We start from the raw sequence: 12,968 nt of genomic DNA, 5'->3' as shown, positions 1-12,968 counted from the left end.
GGTACCTTCATTTTGCTAATTTGCGAAGACAGCGTAGAGGTTTACTAGAGAAAACAGGCTTTAGGTTCAGATCTCCGTCAGTAAATCAACAACACACAGGACAAATGTAACCTAAAGGTTCAAACCTCAACTCTGTTCATGCTGCAACATGTTAATATGCAAGACACACTTTCCTGAGGTGCATTTTGGATGTCTGGAACCGCTGTGACCGAATGGTGTGGAAAACAAACCAGTTTGAATCAGATTTGAAATCATATACAAAATAAGACCTAAATCCAATCCGAGCTACAACAATCTGTAAACATCAGAAACATCAGATTTGGTTAAAGCTTTTTTTTTTTTTTTTTTTATTGAATACAATATCAACTTATGCCAACATACCATTATCACCAAGCCACTGTACAAATACAAAAAACTGGTGAGAGATTATAAAAATCATTTCTTAACATATGATTAGTCCACATTATGGCACTATAAAAGACATCAAGGCATGAAGGCCCTGATTTTACTGGCTCAAAACAACATTAACAAGTAAGACGCATGATCGGGCAAGTCCTTTTTCTACTCCGGGGCCCTGTGCTGGCCTTCGGTTTTGAAAAATTCAAGCCACGTTCTGGCAATTCTGCTTCATAAGTCAGCAGATGAATCCCTCTGATTCAGCACAGGTATGGCAGGTGCTCTCAGAGAACACTGACCACGGACTGTTAATGCTGTTCGGTCTTCACTGAAACACTGGCTGCAGAATACTCTTTTTGTCCTCTTCATACTTAAGGGTCAGGGCTTTAAAAGTCACGTAAAATAACCGTGAGTGCGCTCGCTTGTTAGAAAGCTAGCTAGCTAACACATTAAGGTTTAAGAGAAGGCCTCGTTGTAGTAAATGCAGCCCATAATGCTGAACATAGAGCGGAAAAAAATGTTACGAGTGCAAAAGATGGTAAACAAGAAGGCGTAGCAAAAGGTCCTTGTTTTTCGTACAAAACCGTGAATCTGAGTCCTGTAGTATCAGACACACACTGGTCGGAATGCTTTAAGTAATGGCACCGGTGGACATGGCTGAAGTATGTAGCTAATGTAGGCCATGGCTGAAGTATGTAGCTAGCTAATGTGGCATCATTTCGTTCACATTATGTTCATTTCAGGCTGATCTTTTCATTATTTTTAGTGAAATTAGCATTTTTTGGCCACCCTCGGTTGCTGTGGTTCTAACCGATTCACTAATGCATTCTTCAGGAGAAAGGAGACATGGCTATTTTGCCTTATAGTGTTCCGTCACCATGATCCAACCTCACCCACAGTTTAACAACTAAAGCTCCCATTCATGCTGAGAACCTGACCCTGAGAGTGAGTCTGTCCTCCTCCAAGCTTTTCCCAAATTTACTGCTCCTGTAAGCAAGCGTTAGGAATGTCTGATTGGGTTTTCCAGAGAGAGCCACGGATCTCAGCCTCTTTTGGAGCACAGATGTGGCATCAAGTTGTCTGAGACAGACCAAGGCCACATAAATGCTCTATGCGAACCTATGGACAAAGTGTCCTCCATTTTTTAAATACTGCAGTCATAATGTTCTGTGTCCATGAACAGCTATTTAATCTGACCAGTAGCAGTGTGATTGTACTGTGTTCTGTTTGTCCATTAGGGCTGGGCAGTACACTCCCTATCTCTGTAGTATAATCACAGTATCATCAATATATACGCTACCAGTCAGAAGTTTGGACAGGACACCTTTAGAGGTCTTGTGGAGTTTGTGCCTTGGTGAGTCAGAGCTGTTTTAGTGGCACCAGGGGACCGAAAGCAGGTGATTTTAATGCTGTGGCTGATTGGGGTTCCAACCAAGGAGTGTAAATGTGGCTGATTTGCTAATTCAGGCAGCTCCTTTAAAAAGTTGCCTATTGCACAATAATACATTCGATTTGTAATCGACAAGGGTGCAGGGTTATTGATGTGAAGCACCAAAAGCTATTTGAGTACCTACAGCGCCCCCTTGTGGAGAATCTGTAGCCTGCTAAGCCTAAGTAAGTGACAAGCCAGGTCTATAATGTGCTTCAGGTCTAAAAAAATATGCCCTTTCACAACCGGAAATAGGTTATTTAAATTTGTTAGCTGATATTTGCAACCAAAGATGCACCCAATGCCTTCTAGATACCCATCCCTCACGGGAGCATGCGTCAAATCTAAAAACCGTTAACCTACAGAAATTCAAGTGCAGCTTTCTGACACTTCTGCTGGTTCTCCCAGTCTGCTTGTTGTACTGCCCAGCCCTACTGTCCAGTCAAATTCATGCGGAATAGCCAATTCAGTAATTTCCCTATAATCATTACTGAGGAAACGGATCCTTATAATGATTTCAAATACAATTTACACCACCATTCTAAGTGTCCCCATGAGCACTAATTGACAGTGCTCTAATAACCATCTGGAAAACCCTGACTGACGTCACTGTTTTAAAGACTTTCAGGCATGAGTGCAATGTTTTACACACAGAATTTCAAATATACTGTAAAAGAAGAGCCCTGAAAACAACTGATGGGCTACAAAATATATATACATCATCACTGTATAGGCTTATATATATATATGGCATATACACGCACACTGCTGTACATATATACCATATTTATATTCATATACATATTTATATGTACATATAACACAATGAGGCCTCTGTCGTTTCTCAATGACGTGGCGCCTGACCTTGCTCGAGTCAGCCTGGCCTCTTCACAGGAATGTGTTGTAGTAAGTGAATACAAAAGGAGTGTTGTGGAAAAGTAGAAACAGTGGTGTTCCCTCAGCTGTTATCTGTAGTGGGGTTGCAGATGGTCAGTCCTCTGTAAAGTCTAGCACTGGTGCCGCCTCAGTTCCAGATTCGGAGGAAACTGTCCCACGAGCCTGTGGCCACGGCCATGCCGTCATCAGTCACCCCTAAGCAGCTGACCCTGTTGTCGTGCCCGGCGAGGACACCTGGGGGAGATACGACATCAGTGAGTCATCTTACGATCACTGTGGTTTTTCTCTTCTCTCCACCACCTACCTCATCTTGGTAAATGCACTATATAGACAAAAGTATTGGGACACCTGCTCATTTATTGTTACTTCCAAAAATCAAGGCTACTGGATGGAGCATAATCATAATTCCAGAGAACACAGTCCCACTGCTCCACAGGCTTTATACCCCTCTAGCCCATGCCTGACATTAGGCATGGTGTCAACGGGTTCATGTTTATCTGTTCCAGAGAGTCCTATTCTATTGGCAGTACTTCTCTACAGGAACTAGGCAAGTTGTGTGTTTGTGTATTTGCACATCTGTGCATCAGCAATGAGTGCAACCTAAAGTAGCTGAATGCATTCATTAGAAGGGGCATCCACAATCATCTGTACACACAGAGTAAAGTACCAATCTTACTAATAATACTATTAACCTACAGGCAAACATGCAGTTAAAAACCTCGACCACTTCACCTGCACGTTCCCCTTTTAATGTATCCCACACGTTGCAATTGAAGTCATCGTAGCCGGCCAGCAGGAGGCGGCCGCTCTTGGAGAAGGCCACGGAGGTGATTCCGCAGATGATGCTGTCATGAGAGTACATCATGAGTTCCTGGTCGGCGCGCAGGTCGAACAGCCTGCAGGTGGCATCGTCAGAGCCAGTGGCGAAGGCGTTCCCGTTGGGGAAAAACTACAAGACCAGAGGAACTGGGTTCACTACAAGTGATGGGCACTATGTGTGAATCAGAACAGCTCAGACACTGAACAAACAGGACACTCACACACACGGCGTTGATGTCCGAGATGTGGCCGATAAAGGTCTGCCTGCACATGCCACCTCGGATGTCCCACAGTTTGGACGAGGCGTCACATGCGCCTGACACGAACGTCTTGGAGTCGGGACTGAGGGACAGACTCATTACGTCGCCAGAGTGGCCTGTGAAGGTAGTGGATTGCTGGCCCGTCTCAATGTCCCACAATGCACTGCAGAGCAAGAGTATGTACATACATTGTTGGGGTCATGCAAAAAAACAGTTTCAATGGAAGTCAATGTAGTAAAGATTTTATTCTAGGACATTTTGGAGCATTTCTATTGGTCCGTTCACTGTGGAACAGCCTGATTTGCATAATTTCAAAGCGAAAATGGATATACAGGGTTTTCTGAGTGTCAGCAAAGATACGTTGCTGATGAACTGATTATTCATAGTATTCAAACATAAAAATTGCCAAGCAAGCCTCAACTTACCATGTGGTGTCTCCAGAGCTGGTGACTATCTGGTTGTCACTGAGGAAGCGACAGCAAGACAAATAGCCTGCAGAGCCGGACAGATCACGGGTGCAAATTTAAGAGTTTATCAAAGAAAAGCCTTTATTTACAACCAAATGCTTCTTTGAGTGATTCTATAGAAGAACCTATTTCGGTTCCACAAAGAGCCATGCTTGTAACAGAGATGCGTGAAGTATAAATATCCAGGTTTAAAGAATCTTTACTTGATGTAAAGCTCCGTCACACTCACATCACTATAACAGACATGATTCTTCACGGAACCAATAGTGGCATCACTCAAAGCACCTTTACTTTCACAAATGTACTTCATTCAACCGGGTGGCCAGTTGGTTATGGCTATCGTGGGTTCCTGAAACGTGTTCCTGTCTTTACCTGTGTGTCCAGGGAGTTCTCTGGTGACCCTGACATTGCCCTCGCGGGTCTTCAGGCTATAGATGGAGCAGATGTTGTCCAGGCCTCCGCAGGCTACATAGTTGCCCAAGGGCGCGTAGGCACATGTCATCACCCAGGACGAGCGAAGCGGGATTGCGTGCACCTGAGAAAGAAAACAGATAAAAAGAACACGTGGGCACAATTACATCCTGAACCCTGAGAAGCTAGCTATTGCCGGTTAAAAAAAAAAAAAAAAAAAGAAAACCCTGAATGAAAAGCTACTTTTTCTTGTTTGAAACTGAAAGAAACTAAAATTATATTGGCATCATGTTTGTCATTGCTTCATATTGAAACAATTAGGGGGGCAAGTTGACACACAATGTAAACGAATGAATTTGAATAAAAATTCACAGAAAGAAAAGAAATTATTAGCTTTCAATAGAAGTCAATGTAAAAAAAATCATTCTGGAGCATGTCTATTGGTCCATTCATCATGAAACTGCTCAATTCACAGTATGTAAAGTGGAAAAATGGAGAAATGGAGGTTTTTGAGTAGCAAATATATGTTGCTGATCAGCATATCCGGATCTGATCCAGTGGATCATGGCTGATCCAAGCATGTTGTAATGAATCAGGTATTTTAATCACCAGTCCAGTTCTTTGTTTTAACCTTTGTTTAACATTGTGTTCCCAAAAGGTAAATAAAGGAGTTGAGGTTCTGCAGTGTGGAGCTATTTTACAGTGGAACATGAAAACAGACCATAATATCTGACCCTTTATAAAACTCACTGAAACGCTCTGTTTTACCAGCGGGAGAACCGACGCTAAAGAACGCATTCTGAACCAAGTGGAGGCTGACGATAATGCTAATACACACACTTTTTTATGTGAATAAAATTCACACTGTACAAGACTGAATACTTCATACCCCAAATCACAAGTTACCCCAAGTTACAGCTACAGGCCTTGAGGTGTAATTGCTTTCTTTTCTCTTTCACTTGCCAATTTATGGAGTGTTTCACTCGTCCCTTGATGCTGCCTGTTGTAGACGAATGCTATAGATGCACTGACACTGCATGTGAACATAATTATTCATGCATATTTATTGTATTACTATATAACTACATGCGATACCGCTGATATTTGGATGTAGTTCTGCATATCATTTAATCCTTTGTGTGACAGCGATGAGAAATTGTCATTCCACTGTAATTACCTGGGCCTCGCCCCTTGCTATGTAATTGATAATGTAATTATGTAATTACATTTGAACAGTACAGCAAGATGAATAACTTGAGGGTTAAAAGCCGAAACTGAAGGAAGGGCCCAGGTATTACTTTACCTTGTTTGTCGTGTAGCTGTCCCATATGATTAATTTGCCATCTTGGGAGGCGCTGACAAGCAACCTAAACACAAAAGCAAAACAAAAAGGCCCAGCATTCAAAAAGAGAGACAGACAGACCGCAGACATACATGTCATACCACAGGCCATAGGGAACCTTCATTTACAATCATTTGTAATTATTGTAAATGAGTGAGTAAAGTAATATATATGCAGTAAAGCAGTATTCTTCACTTTCAGTGATTCAGAGAGACAAGATCCCAAACATTCCCCACCCAAGCACACATGAATACACCCACACCCACACATACGCACACACACAAGCTCCCAGCTCTCACACACCATAGGAAATCGAGACCCATTTCAATAGGAAACAGGGTGGTGCCCATTAGGAAACCAGCTACCGTAATGGACACTGGAGGAATAGTGCCAGTGAGGTGTCAAAGGCTGGGAAAAGACAGAAGACCATTTAGACCGAACTGCACACACACCTCGAGTCACTGCCCCAGTGCATGGCATAGATTTTGGCTAGATGGCCCCTAAGCGTGCGCCTTGTCCTCATCTGTATCCGTCCTGCTGAGTCCAGACCTGCTGTAATCTGGCAGACAAGCAAAATGACAAGACACATTACATCACAAATACACACACATTAAATCAGAGGTACAACATGACGGGCTTGTTACAGTTAGTCTAAATACAGTGCCGTACAGTGTTCAATCATTTCTAATAGACTAATCCAATTGTGTGTATAAATGACACAAATCACATCTGTTATTTAATTATTTAATTTAATATCACTATTTTGAAGCATGTAAATATCTCACAGTAAGGGCAATCCAGGCTAAAGTACAGCCTCCACACGGCGAGGTTAGTTTAACACACTGTTGCAAGGAAGCGTCCCCAAAGAAACCATGAGAGACGTCAAACTGGCGCGAGACAAGAACTTCAGACCAGTATTTAGGTTGGACAGCTCGCTTGTCCACCTGTTCGTAGCTGCCCTCAGCACAAGCAATGCTCCTGATACTAGGAGGGTACGGACTTAACACGTCTCCTCTGACACATGCAAATCCAGCTACCACCTCTTTTCAAACTGCTGCAGATGCGGCACAGAAGCAGACATTGCCAGGAAAGCAAGCCAGCAGACGGCTATACTGGCCAACACTGCTTAAAGTAATGAGGGGAGAGTGCGCCATCTACCCACTCGGAGAAAGCTCGGTCAATTGTGCTTTCTCTGACTCTGGCCACTGATGGCAAAGCGGCATGGCTCGGGATTCGAATATGCGACCCCCCGGGCCCCCATGGCAGCGCAATAGACCGATAGGCTGAGAGACTGCTGAAGACTGCAATAGCTCTAGCTCTGCCACAATTCAGGCCACGTGGGTCATCATGAGAACTGACTTAATGTCTCAAATCTAGCCAATTCTACAATTCATACAGTTAATAACATGTGTTCTCGCATACCTGTGAAAGAGTTGAGTCACTACAAGCCTTTCTTGCATCCTGTTAAAAAAAAAACAAAAAAAAACAAACAAACAAAAAGTATGAAATATACACATAACACATGAGCAAACATAAGCAACTGGTATTGATCCAAGAATCACAGTACGCAAAGTCCCACCAATCTTTGACCTTACAATCATTTAAATTAGATTATTTAAAAACAAGGAATACATTGAGCAAATATTTACACTGTATTGGGATACAAACAATTATACAACATAATAAATCCCCTTGATAAGGACATGAACATGAACGTGAGGGAAATCACTCAAGTACTGGAATACTGAAGGTGTAATGCTAAAGATTGGTTGTTATCTGCTGGAGGTTTGTTTGTTTGTTTGTTTGTTTACATTCTGACTACGACAGTTCAGACCCCACAACCTGATCCATTCTGTCTGTGTTGTTCTATCAGTTAATTTTTTACCCCACCTGTATTATTATTCCCCTTTACTTTAATCTGCACTATGTTTTGACAGAACAAATTGTAAGTAAGTTTGTAAATAATAGCACTTACTTTTCACCATTTGATGTATAACTGATGTATAAATGTAATAAAACCCTTCAGGCTGTCTGCTAGCATGAGTGGTCTACAGAACTTAACCTAGTGTAGACCTGCAAGCTACAGAGCCCCTGAAAGGACACCGGGGGAAGTAAAAATGATGTGTTTTTCGATATTGGGCCAAAAAAATGCCAGTAAAATGACTTTTTCTCAAGATAATTAATTACAAAGATATTGTTTCAGTGCTCTGCAATATACAGTGGTATATTATACCGGAGTGCCATTTAAACATGCTCTAAAACGCAGCAGAAATCACACAAATATATCCTAGGTATTGGCTGTATTTGTGCATATATTTTGATAATTGGCTCAAGAAAATTATCTGGAGAGCCCCCCGGGGTCCGTAGTGACCAAACAACAAAATGATACGTCAAAGATTTTGTTTTCACACAAGGAAGATTCTTATTTACATACTATCTTGACTATTGTTGTGACATTAAAAATATAATCAGTTCATCACAATGCATCTTTACACCTCCTTTACACCTAGAGTCCTTAGTACTTACCCGGATTTGATTCCGCAGCTGCTCGGCCTCCTGCCGTAACTGTTCCAGTTCACTCATCGCCCCTGTTGGACACACGCCTCACACCTGCAGAGGAGAAGACCAGCTGGGACCTGCAACACAGACAGACGGGCTTCAAACAGCCACTCCTATCAAGCAGCGGGGTCTTCTGAGAACTTAGTAATGCTGACTAGCTTGGTTAGCCTCATAGCCCCAGTGCAAGACTACGGAAGCGGACTTGGTATGCCAGATATGTCACTACCTGAATGCCTACATACTTTAATATATTGCTGAACTACCCTTTTAATCAAGGCAAGACTTGGCCAGGATGGCACTTGGCCAAGAGGATGGCACTTGGACAGGACCAACAAAAGGGGGCACTGAACACTGGCACTCCATTGTCCTCTGTGCGTTGGTGCAACTTGGCACAGGCTCACTGGGAACAATCCTACCATACCAATGTAGCTCGTTTCAAAAACAGAACAACTCTTTATTACAGGTCAGTTAGAAACGACAGAATGAGGTGTTAGCGTTTGCTGTCCGAATTCCCGTCCACAGGTCTGGGTCGGCCTTCAAACCAAGCGCTGTCTCTGCTCTGCTCAGGTTCGACGAGTCTGTGTGAGAGGTCTTGGTCTGATCTTTGTCTGGGTTGTAAAATAAGCTTCATTGTTTTTTTACCAGTTTAAACTAGTTCATGTATTTATTTCATATCCAGACTCATGTTAATATCAGGGGTGTAACAGCTCAAGCTGATTGGCGTCTGACTACAGCGAGTGCAAATGACTGATTTTCCTCGGTTTTTTTATTTTAACCCACCTGTTCATAACCCGTAACACATCTCTGCTCCATCACATGCAAAGCTAGCCACCACCTCTTTTTGAATGGCCACCAATGCGGCATAATACTGATGAGGGGAGGTAGCGACAATTGTGCTCTCTCTGACTCTGGCTGCTGAAGACAAAGCGGCATGGCTTAGGATTCTAATTCGTGGCTCCTGGGCCACATCATCAGTGTAACAGACCAAATTTTCCAGTTTCACCCAATTCTCTAGCCCCTAGACCTGCCACAGCTCATGGCATCACAGAACTGACATGGTCACGATTCAAACCCAAGACACCCGGACCATAGAGGCGGTGCATTAGACCACTGAGCCACTCAGAGCCCCTACTTTTTAAATTTGAGGGAGATTATTTTAGAAGGTTACTGGAGTATTTTGTTAAAATACAATATTTTAGTGGACAACAAAAAAAAAAGCCAGTACCTCACAATCAAAGCTGTTGAATATTCTCTGGCTACGCTTCCCAGCATGCTAGTATAGCCAACGTTGTACAGGCCAATAAACAAAGACAGGACATTCAGCATCCTAGAAGTAATCCTAGCTGTCTAGCTTCCTTCTGCATTGCGCAGCTAGTGAAATAAAACCCATTTCGAAACACTCTGCAGTCATCCTGCTCCCTTTTTTAGAAGAAGATCCTCCCACCTTCAAAATACATCATCAAAAAGGGGAAATTAACCAAGTCTTTAAGCTGGAAATGAACGATCTGGAAACTACTGCAGCATTGCTATGAATGATCAGCATGCATGTAAACAACAGAGGCAGTGATTTTTCATTTTTTCATTTCAGCCAGAGTGTCTCTTTAAATCACCGCACCCCTTTAAAGGAAACTGATTTCAGAACCCACTTAATAAAGAAACTCCCTTGGCAGAAGTGGTTCGTTCAGGGGTAGAGGTGACGAATTCAGACCAACAAAAGTGAAAGTAAAAGTGCCTTCTCTATGGAGGGGTTACTTGCCAAGAGGCCTGAGCGGCCCTTCCCGACTGACAGACATATTTTCCTGCTGTGTTGGAGCACAGATATTATTCTTGTATTAGATGATTGTACATATAACCAGACACAAATCCCAGTACAATGGTTACAATCACTTCCTCGTATTATTCACGCAGACCTGTCTACACCTAGGGTCTACTAAGTGAGAACCCCTACTCCGCTGTACGTTTCTTAATCTAGCCCATGTTTACGTTTATCTGATCCTATTAATCTCATTAAGCACTTGAGATATAAAGGTGGGGTGGAGGGGAAAGGGAAAGCCTTTGGGTCTACTTGTATTGTAAATCTACACGCCATATATGTTTTTAAAAACGTACATTTACATTTATGGCATTTAGCTGATGCTCTTATCCAGAGCGACTTACAAGGTTACTCGTATTACAAAGATGGGCCAACCTAGCGTTAGGAGTCTTGCCCAAGGACTCTTACTGGTGTAGCGCAGACCGGGAATCGATGGTGTGGTAGCTCACTGGCAGGTAGTGGTGTCATCTGTTGCACCACATCCAACCACTAGCACTTAAAAATGGCTTTAAATTAAATTGCTTAAAAAATAAAGCAAATGAAAAATGAGTGTCTGTAAAAGCAGCAGGACTACAGAAAAGATCAGAGCTGTCCAGGCTAGGGTCAGTGCAGTTCTTTAGGGATGGCAAAGCTAAACAAGTGAAAGAAGTGGGATCGGAAAAATTTTAAGAATAATTGAGATGTTTTAGAGAACCTTGGAGAGAAATACAGCCAAACTGAAGCTTTTCTTCTGGACTATGAGAAGAAACAGTTATTTAGATGAAGGTAAAATAGGAGGATGAGGGCAGCCAGCAACAGGATGGACAGGTACAACCAGAAAGCAGCTTAAAGATCCAAACAGAGGAGGATATATTCAGTCCATATGGTTACAGGACAGCCTGGATTATTATTATTATTATTATTATTATTATTATAATCATCATCATCTAGTGCACATATCTTACTATAACCTTATCAGATGTACATAAGACCTGTTTCATGGACCCAATGTACTTTCTACTGCAGTACTAAGTCCTGCCCAATAAACTACGTTTGGGGTAATCAAATATATAAATGTGTATAAAAGTTTTCGTGAACTGTTCCTTTAACAAACCCCCATTTATCAACTTTACCATCAGCCTCACTGTGAACATGTGCCTTTCTGTCACTCTCGCCGTGGCACCACTTGCCAATGACCCAACCTGAACTTCCTTCACGGATTTTGACATCTCAAAAACCCCCCGAGAACTCGTCCCACAAGCCTCCTCATGAAAACACAGGCTGTCTCCACTGGAAAACCCGTGAAAACCGCGGTGAAAGCGACGAGTCCAGCCGGATCCAGTGCCCTTTACGCCGCGTAGCTACAAACACATCAGCTGTCCACCAACACAAGCCAGCCTGCCTCTCTAGCTAGCCAGCGACAGTTCACCGAAAAAGCAGTGCGCGGATGAATCGGCCAGCTATTCCTTTATTATATAGCTAGTTACACATTATAAACATTTAGTGTCCATAAAATAGAGCATCTGGTAATAAGTCACACACTTCAGCCTGTTGCTTTTACAGAGCCGAGCACAAGCACGACTCCAGCCGAACAGTAGCAGAAACAGTCCGCGAGTAATTTGCTCTTTAACGTTAAAACCCGTACCTGAAACACGCTCTTCTGGCCACAGTCAAACTTAGTTTAAATCCTACACATGGCGACCACTTAAATAACCGACTGTTTAAAGTCCTAAACTGAGTATTTTTAACCTATTTAAAGGGCCACACACCCTCCGCTCCCTTTCCACCGAGCTGCTATTCACCACACCCATAGAGAAAACGGGAACATGGCAACAGCAGCGAAGGAGGGGTCAGCACACACTATTTACTTCTGGAAAAGTAAGACTGCGCACGGTTGTTGTAAAAGAAAACAGCAGGTAGTTTATAAAGTTAATACTAATGTTGAAAGACGACGATTAAATCAGTGGTCTCGGTATATATGCGCCTGTTTTAAAATGTCACACTAGTTTGGCACCCCCCCTTTACTCCGCGATGGTATCGTCCATCGGCTGCCTCAACTAAAACGCCAGTATGAGAAACAGGAAACGGAGCCGTCACGTGTTAGTAGGGCTGTTTGGATGCTGTTGGTCCTCAGAAAGGACTTTATTTATTGTAAAATATGGTTAATAATATTTTGTAGCTTTTTTAAAAATCATATAAAAATACATTTATTAGCAATTTGTAACAAACATTTCATAATGGATCCTAATTGCCATGTTAAACGTGTGTAAATCAGACACAGTAGTTTATCCTATTATCCTGTGGCTATTAAAAAGATTAACTAGGAAAGCATCCACTTTTTATGGATGAATTCATCATATCATAGTAAACAAATATGCTTCATGAAGGAAATCGATATATCGATAAATCAATATATATATATATATATATATGGGCAGTGGTGGCTCTGCAGTTAGAGCGCCGGGATATCGATAACAGGGTTGTGGGTTCAATTCCCAGTCTCGGCAAGCTGCCACTGTTGGGCCCTTGAGCAAGGCCCTTTACCCTCTCTGCTCCCCGGGCGCTGGAGTTGGCTGCCCACCGCTCTGTGTGTGTG

The 12,968-nt window shown here is 42.6% G+C and overlaps 1 protein-coding gene across 1 annotated transcript; it reads right to left on the bottom strand.

Annotated features, from left to right (window-relative positions):
• Positions 1 to 331: 331 nt before the first annotated feature.
• Positions 332 to 12,165, bottom strand: gnb4b (guanine nucleotide binding protein (G protein), beta polypeptide 4b). Its single transcript, XM_072660840.1, has 10 exons — positions 12,018 to 12,165; positions 8,548 to 8,657; positions 7,444 to 7,482; positions 6,474 to 6,580; positions 5,983 to 6,046; positions 4,641 to 4,803; positions 4,227 to 4,293; positions 3,763 to 3,964; positions 3,455 to 3,671; positions 332 to 2,956 (listed from the first exon to the last, which is right to left on the bottom strand). The coding sequence occupies exons 2-10, from the start codon at positions 8,602 to 8,604 to the stop codon at positions 2,850 to 2,852; spliced, it is 1,023 nt and encodes a 340-aa protein (XP_072516941.1). The 5' UTR covers positions 8,605 to 8,657; positions 12,018 to 12,165; the 3' UTR covers positions 332 to 2,849.
• Between the last annotated feature and the right edge of the window lie 803 nt (positions 12,166 to 12,968).

The sequence above is a fragment of the Salminus brasiliensis genome, chromosome 17 (genome assembly GCF_030463535.1).
Source record: "Salminus brasiliensis chromosome 17, fSalBra1.hap2, whole genome shotgun sequence".
In the NCBI taxonomy this organism is placed as follows: Eukaryota; Metazoa; Chordata; class Actinopteri; order Characiformes; family Bryconidae; genus Salminus; species Salminus brasiliensis.
The sequence above is the reverse complement of the archived record's forward strand: the minus strand, read 5'-3'. Positions and strand labels throughout refer to the sequence as shown.

Excerpts from the sequence above, each read along its gene's own strand:
- gnb4b (XM_072660840.1), bottom strand. The coding sequence starts at position 8,604 with ATGAGTGAACTGGAACAGTTACGGCAGGAGGCCGAGCAGCTGCGGAAT. Across the intron at positions 6,047-6,473 it reads CACTGGGGCAGTGACTCGAG|GTTGCTTGTCAGCGCCTCCC; the intron begins GTGTGTGTGCAG and ends TTTTGTGTTTAG. Across the intron at positions 4,804-5,982 it reads ACAGCTACACGACAAACAAG|GTGCACGCAATCCCGCTTCG; the intron begins GTAAAGTAATAC and ends TTTCTTTCTCAG.